Raw genomic sequence first — 15,407 nt, 5'->3', positions numbered from 1 at the left:
GTTTGGGTTAAAGGGGGGTGTCATATAGGACGCAGGCCGTGGGTGGGTGAGCGGGACCCTTTGCATTTTCTGTTCCTGCTCTAAACTCCGTCCTGCAGCATCTCTGGCTCCTTCCACTCCTCCTGTCACTCTCGCCATCGACTGTCCTCTCTTACCAATCAGCAGTCAGATCTTCTACAGATGCTCCACCCACAGACAGGTATGAAACCTCCCAATAGGTTTTGTCTTCATCTATGACTTAAATCTTGCTTTAAATATAGCATTAATGCTTTATGCACCCTGTGGAGCTTTTACGGTAAACACAGTGTTTCTGGCTTAAGAAACATGTACAATGTTCTACCTCAGAAAATATTTGCAAAGCTAATTTAAATCTGCATCGTTTGCACCAGGGTGCTTACTCTTCTTCACCTCCTTCATTGGTACACTTGCAACCTATACAATGCATTACCTCCACAAACCTCTGCTCGCGGTGAGCAAGTTATGTCCTCAAGTACATGTGACAGAATGACTATAACACTCAATACAGAGACCGTCTTTTCTAAGCATTGCTCTTTGGTGCCCCTAGTGGTGAAAAACTCCACACGGCACCTTTAAGCTATGTATTCACCCACAGCTTAATCGCTAGTAGGGCATGGCTTTGTTTAACTCAGCTACAACATTCAGCTTACTAATAATTGTTTTTGCTGATGTGTTGATTTACACACATGCACACAGATATACACACTCAACATGCAGCAGGAAATGGTGTGACCGTAGACAAGAGGAACTCCTCAGTACTTCTGTTCTGCTTTCTTGTTTTAATTTACCCAGTTCCTCTTTGTGTTTTAGTGGTGTGTATGTAGTGTATGTGTTCTTGATTTTGCTACTTGTTTGCATGTGTTTTCTGAACACATTTTTGTGTGTGTGTGTGTGTGTGTGTCTTTATCTACTATGATCATGCAGAAGATTGTGTTTTAAAGCCCTTTTAATCCATAGTAATGTCTCTTTTACAGAACCGTATGCACGAGTCTTTGAAGCTGTTTGATTCCATCTGTAACAACAAGTGGTTTAAGGAAACCGCTATCATTCTCTTCCTGAACAAGAAGGACATCTTTGAACGCAAGATCACCAAGTCTCCACTGTCCATCTGCTTCCCTGAGTACACTGGTACATATCGATGCACTCGACAGTGATGTTTTATTGTTAGTTCATGCTATGAACTGCATTATTGTATGAACACTAGTAGGCACTGTAGCTGCTGAGGGAGAGCTTCCCCCACTCAGTGTTTACAAAGAAAGAGTGAAGGAAAGACAAAGAGTCCTGACTTTAAGACTTACAAGTTGTTGATCAACGAGTCACTGACAAAGCAAAAGCATTTGAACGTGTTGACCTGATCTCAGTGGTCTGTGGATAGAATTACTCATTCATACATGCCCTCTTTCGACCTCACATTTTCCAGTTAATTTCTTAATTTAGTTATAATGCTTACAAGCATAGTATTTGTATCTTAGTATTTGTACGTCCTGTAGTTTAGTTAGTCTATTTAGGCTCAGACTGGAATGAAACAAAGATGGTAGTCAAAGAAGTAAATGAGTGAATGAAATCAGGAGTGTTACCAGGAGTTCAACAGAGAGGAGCTGGAGTGTGCTCGTCTAGATACAAGAGAAAATTAGAGATAAGACAACGGGGGGGGGGGGGGGGACAACGTGAGAAAGCCGGAGAGAGCAAGAGTGTGAGAAAATTAGAAAAAAAAAAAATTAACAAAGCAACACTGTGGGAAAGCAAGATGGAGAGAAACCAAAACAGCAAGACTGTGAGAAAGAGAGAATTAGAATTCCAAACCTGTTTCCTCTTCTCTTCTTCTCTTCATCCTTTTTCATGGCCAGACTTTGAGCCTATTCTGACGAAGTTGCCGCTGAAGCAGACAGAAAAACCACAGTGCTGCTCCTGGCTCAGAGCCAAGTAGATGTTACTCCAATCACTGAGATCAGACTCATTTCGACAGTGTTATAACAAATTAAGGCTCTTGATTGAATCCACTGCGTTGCAAATGCTTTGCATTACAAGCAGAACTAACTCTCACAGTTTATAATGGACTTGAACTAAAAGGTCATACATTAGATTTGGCACTGCTGTGAAATGAATCAGTATACAGTTTGAATCATGGTTCCATCCTTTTGGCTGTAGGACCTAATATCTGTCACAGTCATGTACTGTTCCTCTATAAAAACTATGATATATTGGCCGTATTCAGAAACTTTGCCAACAAAAGCAAGACGCGCAGCCCTCTGCACACCTCAGCAAATGCTAGAAGGTCAAAGGTTATGTTTTCAATGAATATCAGAAAATATTGCTGATACGGTGAATGTACTGCAGGTTAGCCCACTGATATAAAGGTCCACATGACAACAGCGTTCAAGCCTTCACCTGACTCCCGCTATGTGTCATCTCTCTATCCTCAGGTCCAGACACCTACTTGGAGGGAATAGACCACATTAAGTGTCAGTACGAGAGCAAGAACAAGTCACCCAGCAAAGAAGTCTACTCCCATGTGACCTGCGCTACGGACACCAACAACATCCAGTTTGTCTTTGATGCTGTCACTGACGTCATCATAGCAAATAACCTGCGGGGGTGTGGCCTGTACTGACGTAGACGTTAAATGTTAGCCAATGGATGACAGATGTTTGACTTGTGTTTACCGTACCAGTTTGTTGCACGTATTATGTGTGGCCCATGTCAGTAATCATATGATAGCCAGTCAAAGATGGGGCAAGGGCTGTGTTTATGATGTCCCCATACTGCTTTATTGTAAGGCTTGACTCTTAGTTAATGTATTGATTTGGTTGAGCGGTTGGTTGGGACTTCTTCTGATGTATTTGACTTCCTCCTTAAGAAGAAATTTCCAGTAGCTCCGTGCTTCTAATTGTAGCGAAACTCCAAATCTTTTGCCGGTGTGCTGCAGACATCCTGCACAATAGCTCCAGTCCACTCTCCAGGGATATAAGGTTCTTGAGTAGCGCCTTACTCAAAGAACTGGACTGATTGCTAATTAACAGCAGCCATCGTATAGGGGTTCACCAGCAGTCCACCAAACTGGTATAATGGGAATCACTCCTCTACCCCAAAGTATTTTTAATCATTTTAATTTAAATCAGGAGTTGCCAATCTTCTTTGCCTTGTACTTGTGCCTTAGTTACACAAAGTGACTATTTAAGTATGTTGTTCAGCTAGTCAGGGTCAAGCTCAGTTCACTCCCAGTTTACATCAGAAAGATGCTCTTCAGACTTTATTACGAGCATGTCATGTTAAAGTGTTGAAGGTAATGTCCAGCTTTCTAAGAAGAAATCTAAAGTGAATGCTAAGTCATCAGCAAAAAAAAAAGTGTTTATATATATATGTTGTGTGAAATAGCTTTTATGCGCACTTTCCTCATTATGTTGTATTTGTTGTGTAATTTGTTTTATTGTGTTTTCTGATGACTCCTGCTCTGATGTGTGAGCTGCGCTGCATAGTGTCTGACTGCATAGTGTCTGACTGCATAGTTGCACTATTGAGCTCCAAAATAGTCCGTTCTTATGCGGCAGGACATTATGAACTGAATCATCATATTCATAAATACTATAAGAAAAGATGAAGCATCATTGTGAAATTATTAGACAAAATCAAACTTAACTCATTATTATGAAGTCTGTATTATTTTCACAATAAAACGTTTTATTTTGTATTTGTAATAGCGGTTGCTGAGCTTGCTGAGAGGCTTGGACCATATGATGTGAGAGAGGGCAAAGCTAGAGTAAGAGTAAAGCTCTATTTGCACGGGACTAGTATTAAGCCCCCACGTCTGCCCCGCCCCCACGGACGTCATATCGAGGCTCTGTGTAACGGCAAAAAAACATAGAAATCACAAATCATTTGATGCCGATTCGCACGGGACTAAAATGGCGAAATATGTTGAAAAATTACGAACATGGCAGATTTCACAAATGTAACATCACAGGTAGCCAGTAGCGCTTTACACTATCATTAGAAACATGTACTTTAAAAAAAGAGAAATTTCAAAAATATGTCAGATAAAAATGTCAGTTTTAATTATTGTTAGATGATTTAAAATTGTATTTTTATTTTCTGTATTTTATCATATTTGTTTTATTTAGTGTTGGTGTTAGTTAAAACAATATCTTATTCATTGGTTTAATATTACTCATTTTGTAGTTCCATATCAAACCGCGTGACGCCTTGCTTGACCTGCCCTCCTTTAGAAACACACAGAACCGACCATCAGTGTCAATACATCAAAGCCTTTCTTCAGTCACACTCTTATGTCTCTTTTTTCACTGTATTTTGAATTGATGGCACTTAAAGGCTCAGTATGTCCAATTTAAAAACCCAGTGTGTAGGATTTCTCAGTTTACAGATTATTTTTTTTAGCTGATAAAAAGATGAATCGTCGTTTCCAGATTGCATTTTGGCCAATGTGTTCTGCATCTTTTGCTCCCCACGAACTGTACCTGTATGTAGGCAAAGCCTGCTCAAATTTGATCGGTCAATACTACCTCGACTACAAACGAAAACCATAACTCTCTTGGATTGTCTGTTCTTATGCATAGTCTGTTGATAGAGATTATGGTTTGAGCAATGGTTGCTTGTCAGCAGTTTATGCAGCTGAACTGAATCGTGTGTTTCCATAGTTCAAAGGAAGAGCACCATTAGTGTTTTGGCCTTAGATGCATTTCATTTGAGACTAAGTATGCTATAGAAGGAGGTTATTGAAATTGTTTCTTTGTTATGTAATATCATTTTCTGAACAAAGTTAGAAGAGGCAAGCATTATAATTTTTGTTGTTGTTAAATATTTGAAAATACAGCACGGGTTTATTCTTTTCGGATTGATATTTCAGCCTCTCCTGTCCCAGCATTCATGTGTCACAATAGATCAGCTACGAGAGGTTAGGGTTCTGACTCAAACAGACAATTCAAAGATAATGCCTCAAAGTATCGGGCCCAGGGACGGTATCCATTGTGTGGAGCTGCACAGTGTAATATCTTTATTGTCCACCTCTCTGCCTTAATAAGCCAGAGGTGAGCTTTGAAAGAGTGTGTGCTCGTGCTCGTGGGTACATATAGTCCTCTGGGACTAGATTGTCAACCTTGTTACTATTGTTTCAGCCCCGATATTTTGCTTTTTGCTGAGCGAGTTGCATTTCTGCTGGATAGTCAGCCCTGAGCTGCTGGACGATTGAGGTTTGATGTAGTGCACGGCTTAACGGAAATGAAACGTAGTGTGTGCATTTTGTGGGAACAGTTCAAAATTGAGCCTTGACATTAAAGCCAAAGAGATGCGTATAATACCAGGGAAATAGCATCAGCTCCTCCCTTCTCTCCTTCTAAGCAGCATGTCGAGTTTTCTCTGTCTGTGGGACTTTGTTGAATTGACTTAGCTGAGTGTGTTTGCAGCTTCACTGGTATGAGAGCTCTCTGGCAAACAGAGGTAGCCAGCTTCTTTATTTATTCATGAGCAGGGCATTTGCTTCATTCCACTCTTCCCTCCACATTTAAAACAGCGAGAGCCCGTCTGCTTCAAGCTGCGATTCTTTTTTCTTTTTTTTTAAACAGGTAGATGATGTCATCGGCTCTTCCCGCTGCATCTTTGCCAACTTTCCCTAATTAGAGAGCTGCCTAAGGCTGTTGATCAGCCTGCTTTGTGTGTGTGTGTGTGTGTGTGTGTGTGTGTGTGTGTGTGTGTGTGTGTGTGTGTGTGTGTGTGTGTGTGTGTGTGTGTGTGTGTGTGTGTGTGTGTGTTTCTGTCTCTGTATTGTATTTGTGTGTTTACCAATTGTATATAGTTACCTACATGTGTGTCTGTTGATAGTACAGGAAAGGTCAGTGTTTGCGTGTGTGTTTGTGTTTGTGTGTGTGTGTGTGTGTGTGTGTGTGTGTGTGTGTGTGTGTGTGTGTGTGTGTGTGTGTGTGTGTGTGTGCACCTGCCTGTATACACATGCATGTCTATGTCTTGTGTGAGAGACAACATCAGTCCATTGGGGAGTTGTGGTGGAGTCAGTATCTGTGGATTAATTACCCAGAAGGCACCTGTCTACCCTTTCCACACATAGGCTTTCAACACACACACAAACACACACTGAAGACATAAACACACCCATGAGACTTCAAAATGTCACCTTACTTGCCCGTGCCAAATAATATCACCATATCCAACCAAAGAGCCTCAGATGTTTTTTGGTTTGTTTGCCAAACATGAAGACTGCTGCTGAAAGCTTTTAGTTTATAGTCTTCTCCTCTGACTTATTATGTTTATTACATAATGGGAAAGTTAAATGATCCTACTGCATCGCCTTTGGAGATGTGACTTTAAATAAACATCAAACACCAAACGCTGTTGTCCTGAAACAATGTCAAAATAAGTCCACATAAAAGATTTCTATGACTTCACTTCTTTACTTCATGGGAAACATAGAAAACCACTTGTATTAGTAATTTGCATAGAGGCCAAACAGGCTGAGCCTTGGGGGTTATTTCAAAAGCAGCACAGTTTACTTGCGGTACGACGTTACCCTGTCACTGAAAACATGTTTAAATCAGCATTTGTTGTATTAACAATTTGGTTGAGCATCATCCTCACTTTTAAAAAAATTTTAATAATTTTTTTTCCCCGATACATTTAGCAACATGTTGTTTTTTTTGCCTGAAAGCCTAAGACAAACCAGCAGTAGACATGACAAGCTGTGGAACAATGAGTTGGGTACAAATCCGCCGTTAGTTTGCAAGCTCCAATTCACATGCAGTAGAAAGGACATGCCTACATTTGTATGCGCCCTCGGGGCGGCTATGGCTGCATACTGTACTGTTGGAGCTTTGTCTTCCAACTCCTTTCATGCCTGTGTTAACCTCAGGCTGCAGAACAGAACAGCGTGTATCCTGGTTTCTGCTGTGCAATATTCTTCAGTGTCATAGCCGATGCATTTAAAAGTGAATTCAATTGGCCATAACTGTGTTTTTGCATATTTAAATCAATTGCTACATATCACATACAGTATACTTTAATAAATGCCTTTTTTGGGGGGGTTAATCCTAGTTTTATACAGTATTGAAATTACCTTGCAGACACCCGAAACAGGATTTTTGTGTCCGAGTTCAAACTTTGACACGTTTGTGCGTTTTTACTCTTCTCTTCTGAGAGAGTCCACTAATTGTACCGATGCCACCAGGATTAATTGACTGATTTTGCTGCACAATGTTGCCATTTAAGATGCTGGTATAGGATACCAGGATATATTGTAATTGGACCATATATATTAGCTCTAAAGCAAGAAATAGAGACATTACACCAGGGGCGAGGCTGAGAGGTTAGTGGGTAATGTAGTTTAAGTCCCAGTGATAAATAATGGACTTCCTATAGGCTGCAGGGAAGGAGAGATTTGTGGGTAATATAGTCTAAGGTCATGCTAGAGAGGGTTTATGGGTAATAGTGTTTTTTGTTGTATTTATTTTAGGTGGATGGGTCTGATGTGAATAATACAATCAGTGGTTCATTCAGGTAACAACGGTCTGATTATATCTGGGCAGCAGGTGGTGGCACAAAAGAAATGTTAGCACCATGTGCCACTCAATGCCTTAGCAACATAAACAATTTCTGAAATCCCACAATGGCAGACGAACTTGATTTGGGCTGAAATTTGTTACCATGTCAGATGAGCTTCTGTGGTGTCTTTTTGCTGACTTATTTATGCTTACAATTTTGAAATAGAGTTTTACCTGTAAATGCTTTTGGGTCGTCCAATAATATGTCCAGCTCCCACTCAATAAAATGAGCACTTAAGCTTCTCCTGCTCTACTGCTGGACTGGGAGAGGATTCAGGAAGCCGCAGGGCACTTGACCGTAATGAACTTGTGTAGAATTAAGGAGGCAGAGCTGGTAAAAGTCCTTGTGCTCATCATGCTCTCAACTCTTACTGCTGCAGCTATTTTACCCTTCAAGCCTCCAACGTCTGCGTCATTTAACCCCTCTCTCAACACCAACCAACGTCCTGTCTGTCTGTCTGTCTGTCTGTCTGTACTGTCTGTCTGTCTGTACTGTACTGTCCCCTTCAGCAAAATCTACAGTCCTGTTTGTTGTGGTTCTGTGTGTATGTGTGTGTGGTGTATCTTACTGAGCGCTGTAAGTAAAATGTATCTGCTGCATCCTCCTCACTGCTGTGATAATTTATTAAAAGTTGTATTTATACATAAGAGAAACAACAATAAAGCACCACATGAGTAACTTGATATGTGTGATTATTTTTCTGAACTATTTCCCATTTGTAGAATATTTCAAATAAAACGACTGAAGATGCGTGTCGTTTTTTTTTTTTTCCTCCTTCCATCTCACTTTCTGTGTTTTCCTAAACTGTGATTATTTATTTTAAACGTTGGAAAGAATTCCCTGAACAGGAAATGTGTGTGTGTTCAGTGTTCCTGAACACACACACACACATACTGACATTCTTGTCAGCATGTGTGTGAGACAAAGAAATCACTCCTCAGTTGCAATCTTTGTCTGACTGCATAATATGCATGCATGTTGCACTTAATTTAATTAAAGATGTACACTCAATAATTGTGCAGAAAAGTGTAATATCTCTCGTTTCTCTTTTGCTAAAGTTTTAATTGGAAGGAGAGAGAGGGTTGTGTAATTACTGGTCTCTCTTTCTGTGAATAATAGAATGCAAAGTTTTTGGCTCATTTGTGTTGAGTTTGAAATGTGACCATGACAATAATTTGTTCCTTCTTTCCTCTTCTCTCTTCATCATCATTCATTCACTTTTCCCCCTCCCTTTCTCCTCTCTCCTCTTTATTCTCTCTGTTTAATCCTCTATTTTTTCACCTGTTCCCATATTCTCTCATCCATTATCTTTCATTCCATTTCTTTCTCCCCCTCTTCTTCTGTCCTCCTCCGCAGAATCGCATGCACGAGTCTCTGATGCTCTTCGACTCGATCTGCAACAACAAGTTCTTTATCGACACCTCCATCATCCTCTTCCTCAACAAGAAGGATCTGTTTGCAGAGAAGATCAAGAAGTCTATGCTCAGCATCTGCTTCCCCGAATACACAGGTAGAACAAAAAAAATAAAAGACATTACAGTTTTCCTGAGTGCATAGGTGAGAAATAGCAGCTCTCAAAACACAGCAGCAACCAAACTTGACAGGTGCACAAAATTGATTTCTTAGAGAACACAAAAAGCTGCAAACCAGTGGCAATGAGTCCAATTACGTATAGGACAGAGAAAGAGCCAATAATGAGAAGAACATGACAATTTCAGGTTCACCCACATTACTGAGGAAGGAGGTTTAAAAGGCTGTTCAGGTGCAGACTAGTGAAAAATAGCACCACTACTATTAAAGTCAGTCTTAAAAAAAATTGTGTTTAGTGCAGATTTAAAGAAATCATTTGTTTAGAAATATGCTTCTTCACTTTCTTGTTGAACTTTCGATGATAAGATTGACAGCACTCTCATGCCTGTTTGTTAAGTATGTAGCCGGAGGCAGCAGTCGGTTAGCTTAGCTTAGCATAGCGACTGGGAACAGGGGGAAACCGCTTGCCTGGCTCTGACCAAAGGTAACAGAATGCACAGTACCAGCGCCTCTAATATTCTTCTAGTTGTATGTTGTTGCTTTAATCCAAGCAAAAGTAGAAAATTGACAATTCTAACAAAATGTCCAGCACATGAGTCTCTGTTAAATGGAAATTGTCATATTTACACTCGTGAACGAATTATAACGTGTTAATTCATGACTTTTAATGGTTTTGGTTGGCGGATTTTGTTACCTGTCGACGGAGCCAGGGGGGGTTGTTCCTCTTTCCGTTTTTTATGCTAAGCTAAGCTAACTGGCTGTTATATATATATATATATATATATATATATATATATATATATATATATACACATCTATATATATATATTGATATTGACATTTCCCGTTCAGACATGAGATTGGTGTCAATATCCTCATCTAATATTCAGCAGGAAAAGAATAAACATGTCATACCCTATCCCATATCCCATAAACTTCAAATGTGATGTTGTAAAACTGCCTGACAGCCAATATAAAGAGTGAATGTGAGGTGATACTATATGAGGCAGGTTTAAAGAGAGGAGCACTAGTTAAAAAGAGATGATTTATGAATAAATACCAGCTGTCTGATCTTAATGTGATTCCCAGAAGCAAAATACAGTAGCTTTCTAAAACCTCTCCGGTGTTTCTGGACATTGATCAACAGCTGCTTGATACAGCAGATTGGTTCGTTCTGCATTGTAACTCCGGAGCTGTGAGGAACGAACTGGGCATTAACTGTTACAGAGCTGTAAAGCATTCTGAGAAATGTGGCACTATTAATCAAAGCAGCTGTTTACAGCATTGAGCCAGTTTGAGTTCGTCAGGTGTTTGCAGGAGAGCGCACCGAAACCAAATGTTTGATGTTGCCTGTTTGAAGAACGGCGTAGCCTTGATTTGAAAAGAGCGATGTACGTGAAGATTTACTTTACTGTGTTTAAAAGCATGGAAGAGGAGGAGTGAGAGAGGCTGAAATAGAAGCTGTGAGAGGAGGGAAAAAAAAAAAAAAAGGAGGTGAGAGTCAGATGTAGCCGTGGCAGTGAAAAGGAAGGGATTGGTAGTCAGAGAGCAGGAGACAGTCACGCTTGGTCAGCCATGAAGACAGAAGAGAGGAGATGGCAAGTGAGAGCTGTCTCCTGCCCTCTTCACACACACACACACACACACACACACACACACAGGTCTCTCACATGATCCTATGCATTTCTGGCTTTCATGCATTTTTTATTTTCTAATTCCCTTGATAATCACAGTAAGTCTATCTGACATGTTGCATCTGCCCCCCCCCCTCTGAGAATAATATATACGTATGTATATATATACATATATATATATGGGATCTCATTCCTCCGTGTTGTAAGATCAAGGCAGTGTCAGTTGAACAGTTCTATTGTATGAGAACTGTATCATCTCTGATGTTCTCCGTCTCTCTCTCTTCTCTCTCCAGGACCCAATACCTATGACGACGCAGCAGCTTACATCCAAGCACAGTTCGAGAGCAAGAATCGCTCTCCAAATAAGGAAATCTACTGTCACTTGACCTGCGCCACGGATACAGGAAACATCCAGGTGGTGTTTGACGCTGTGACCGACATCATCATCGCCAACAACCTCCGAGGGTGTGGCTTGTATTGAGCTCGCCCACACACCCCGTAATGTCCTCCCCCTTTTGTCCCCTATTCTCTCTCGCCCCTCCTGTCCTCCTCCCACCTCGTTCCTGTTCCTTTGACACTGCTGTGGAAATGATGATGACGATGATGATTCTGCTGATTATTTAAAGAAAAAAGAAAGAAAAATGCAACTAGGTACATATTAATAATGAGGATAATTTAAAAAAATAGGCATACGTATATATATATATATATATATATATATATATATATATATATATAATGTTTTTAGTTCTTGTCTCTTCTCCTCACGCTCCGACTTCTCCTCCTGATGTTCTTTGGCCTGCTGCCAAGTAAACAAATTAGTTTTAGTAGAAAACACGAAACCTGAAGCCTTGAAAACTTCTTGAACAAAGTCAATGAAAGCCTGCATTTCCCGTCCTCCTCTCTTTTTCTTTCTCAGCTGTCTTTTGTTGTTAACAAAAACAAATCCTGTACTGTTTTTGGCAGTTTTTTTTTTTTTTATTATTGCTATGAATATGACTTATGTTTCATTTTTGTTGATCGTGTGTATATTTATTACATGAGTATCAGTCTGTACACTGATTTTTATTCACATTTTGCCTCACCTTGACACATTTTATTTGTGTCTTATTTTGTTTGTTTTTTTGCTATAGTAGTGATGTAATAACATTTTTTGCGGAAATATGTGAAAATGTCGATAGCACTAAAAAAAACACCGGACAGGTCGGCGAAAACCTTAAAAAACTCGAGACCTGCTGAAACTGACAACACTTATTTTAACATTAGTCTTTTGTTTACATTAGCCAAGATGTTTGTTGTCAATTTCCCTTTTGTTTTTGAGTATGTTGTATCATTTTACTCCCCACAATCCGGTTTTCATCAGCAGGAAGTGAGGCTTCCTGTTTCCCAAACCTGGCCTTAGCCATTCACCAACCTCCGGTCGTGGCCGAGCCTGAGAGCCAATAGGAAATGTGCTAAATGTCCTGTCAGTGCCATAGAACAGAGGTACTGTACTGTAGATTGCTACGCTTTTAGAAGCAAGTGCAAATCGTTATAACTCTACCTTCCTCACTGTTATAACCTCTAGACCTACTAACATTCTTCATGCGAGGAAACTCAGTCCGGGTTTGATAATGGTTGATTAATTTTGTTAATTTATTTATTGATTGATCACCTGTCCTACACATGCCACTCTCTCTCTTTCTCTCTTCATTACACACCACCTCCATGCCTTTACTTCTCTCCCCTCCTACCATCTCTCTTTCTTTTTGCCTTCTTTCTGCATGGCGCCCTGCCAATCCTGATTTCGGGGTCAAAGGGGCTCTCCTCTCTTTCCAACCCCTCTCTCCGCCTCCCTCCCTCCTCTCCCTCCTCTCCTCCTCTCCTCCTCTTCCTCCTAAACCCCTGACACAGATAGCATGAGATACTCAAGCCTTTGTATAAAGAGACCAGTTAATTCATAAAAATGAAAAATAAAAAAGAAGCTTCACATAGATGCTGTTGAGATAATAACTTTAAAAAAAATCATTTCAATAAAAATAGCAAAAGATGAATAAAAAAAGATGGGGAAAAAAAAACACAAAAAAAGAACTTAGGAGGTGGATAGCGGCAACAGAAGAACAGCGATGATTGGATCCTGGATAGGATGGGGCGGGGTCAAATATAAAAAAATGTGAGTCAAAAGGTCATGTGAGTGGCTTGGAAGAAGAAGTGTAGATTTTGGGATTCTTGCAGTAACAAGTAGAACTAAAACAGTCAAAAAGGACAAAAAAAAATCTACACCTAAAATAATTCATAAAACCAATGAACGTGGGTATTACAACAACAACAACAACGATCCTGTAATATTCTAAAAAGATAATCTTTCTTGTGCTTTGTAGCTACGAAACATTTTTTTTTGTCTATACCTCCCTTTTTTAAAATACAAATGTTTTGCAAAGGGTTCCAATTTGACAGCGAGCTGATTTGGAACCACGACGATCTCATTCTGACCCCGTGTTGTTGTAATGCTCTGAACTGTGCCCCAGCCCCCTTTTCCTTTTACCGGTTTGCCTGTTTCCCTGCATCAGAACCGTGTCCTCACTTTAGCCTGACTCAGAACGATTAAATAAATATAATATTATAACAATATCTATTTTTATTATTTCAGAAAAAAATGAACCACTTTTTTTGGGGAGAGCACGTTTCTCGCTGCGTCCACTAGTTAGGGACGCCGCATGTTCACACATCGACGCTGTATAAAATCATGCTCCTTTCTTCTACTTCTTCTCTGTCTCCTTTCAGTTTGACACACACCTTCCAGGTCTACAATGAAAAGCACAGTTCTCACATCACACACACACATTTGCTCGCACTTACACAAACACACACACAATGAGTAGATTTGGAAATTTGTTATTTGTTCATACCTAATCTATGTTACCTCCCATTGATCTATCTATCCATCTATCTATATTGACCTCTCTTTCTTGCCTTCTTGATTTCTAGTTTTGAAAAGAAAAAACAACTGTGTATAATTACATGATATACCTGTTTCTTTGGCATTCTGTTCCTGTTACCTTCATTATTTTTTTTTTTTTTATATTTTCACCTCTTCTTTGATCTGTTCTCTACCCAGTGAATGCTTTTTTTTCTGTGCAGCTTTCTCTCTCTCTCTCTCTCTCTCTCTCTCTCTCTCTCTCTCTCTCTCTCTCTCTCTCTCTCTCTCTCTCCCCCTCTACTCCTCTTTAGTGAATGGTTGTTATTTCATGTGGGATGTCCGTGCTGGAAAAACCAATCGAATGTAGTGTTTACATTAAAAAGCCACTGTTTTCATGACTACAAAAAACCTCTTCTTGCCTCTGAGTCATTCCGTCACATCCCTGTCTGTGTTTTTACCTTTCAGCTCTGAGGAAACTGCTCCCGAGCGCTGTCACACGTTCAGTCAGACATTTATGAAAATTGACTGTTGAAGTTAAAACATGCAAATCAAGCACAACTCCTCTAAAATAGGTAGATGCCGGTGTCACAAATTGCAGGATTATTTGAACACCCGGTAAAGCGCTTAGTCAGGCATCTCGCTGGCACCAAAAACGTCATAACACCTCCCAACAGAGATGTGAAAGACTTTCGACAACTGTAAATAAAACCAGTACGCTACCATTGCTCAAACGAAACCAGCTTTGGGATTATTATTGGTGCACACTGTGACACCAACTGAGACGGCGTTGGTGATCTCTTTTAATTGCATTTTAATAAGCTCTCTCTGTTTACAGCTGGGCGTCTTATAGCCAGCAGTAGGCAGCTCGATGCTGCTGCAGTCACGGACGGAGAAGATTGATTAAATCAGGAGACAGAACTTACAACTGAGTTTTAAATGATACCAGGCTGATACATTGTATCCTGATGACTATGGTGAGTACCTTACTTTGCTTCTAGCGTCACCATGAGGTTGACATTTCGGCTATGGAAGATGGTAAATGAACTCTAATAACTTTGATTCACATGACTGTTCATGTAGCATCATTAGGTTAAAGATTCAATTAGTCCAATACTTTTATGAACATGGAACATTTTGACCAAATAATGTATTAAGGGAGCTGGTACGGCCACTCAGCCTTGCTGGCAATTTGTCCCAGTGGCCACTTGCAGTATTGCAACAAAAAAAAGTCAGCTATGGTCCAAAAGGTACCATTGGAAAAGAGATGTCTGTAAAACGGTAGACAGGACACCTTTTTATTTGTATAAATGTCCTAGGCCCTAGCAAAGCTGTTCTTATATGCACAAAGTCGTTCCAGTGTAAAGTCTATGGGGAAACACTAAGGCTCATGTGCAAAACTTTTAAGATTACTGGCTCAACAAGCAATTTTCATCCAAGTGAGCGAGCGCCATCTTTGGGTCCAGTATACAGTTTTCATTATGTATCCATGCCAAATAACTGCAAAACTAGCGGCATTACCATCAGCTTCATGTGTAACGCTAATTATCAAATGTTAGACATGAGCATGTTGGCATTGTCACTATGTGCGTGTTAGCATGCTGATTTTAGCATTAAGCTCAAAGCGCAGCTAAAGCCTCACAGAGCTGCTAGCATGTAGATTCTTAGTCTTGTTAACAAATCACCGGTTTAACCATATGTGCTCAGTTTTGTTTTAACTATTGACTTTTATATTTGGGTTGGATTATGTTCAGACGTTACTGTTAGAA

At 40.0% G+C, this 15,407-nt stretch overlaps 1 protein-coding gene across 3 annotated transcripts in view; it reads left to right on the top strand.

Moving 5' to 3' along the window:
• The window catches only part of gnao1a (guanine nucleotide binding protein (G protein), alpha activating activity polypeptide O, a), an 86,896-nt gene extending 72,826 nt beyond the window's left edge, over positions 1-14,070 (top strand). Inside the window, exons 7-8 of one of the 3 annotated variants that reach the window (XM_068722651.1) lie at positions 993-1,146; positions 11,036-14,070. In XM_068722651.1, coding sequence (XP_068578752.1) covers positions 993-1,146; positions 11,036-11,223 — 342 coding nt within the window. In that variant the 3' untranslated portion in view covers positions 11,224-14,070. Of the gene's footprint in view, positions 1-992; positions 1,147-2,441; positions 8,262-8,934; positions 9,089-11,035 lie in introns of those variants that run through there. The other 2 variants (XM_068722648.1, XM_068722650.1) reach the window with 2 other exon arrangements.
• The last annotated feature ends 1,337 nt before the right edge of the window (positions 14,071-15,407 follow it).

The sequence above is a fragment of the Cebidichthys violaceus genome, unplaced genomic scaffold (assembly GCF_023349555.1).
Source record: "Cebidichthys violaceus isolate CVI_PGR_0920_01 unplaced genomic scaffold, fCebVio1.0.p SCAF_3, whole genome shotgun sequence".
Lineage (NCBI taxonomy): Eukaryota > Metazoa > Chordata > Actinopteri > Perciformes > Stichaeidae > Cebidichthys > Cebidichthys violaceus.
Note: the sequence above shows the minus strand (reverse complement) of the source record. Positions and strands in the feature narration are given on the sequence as shown.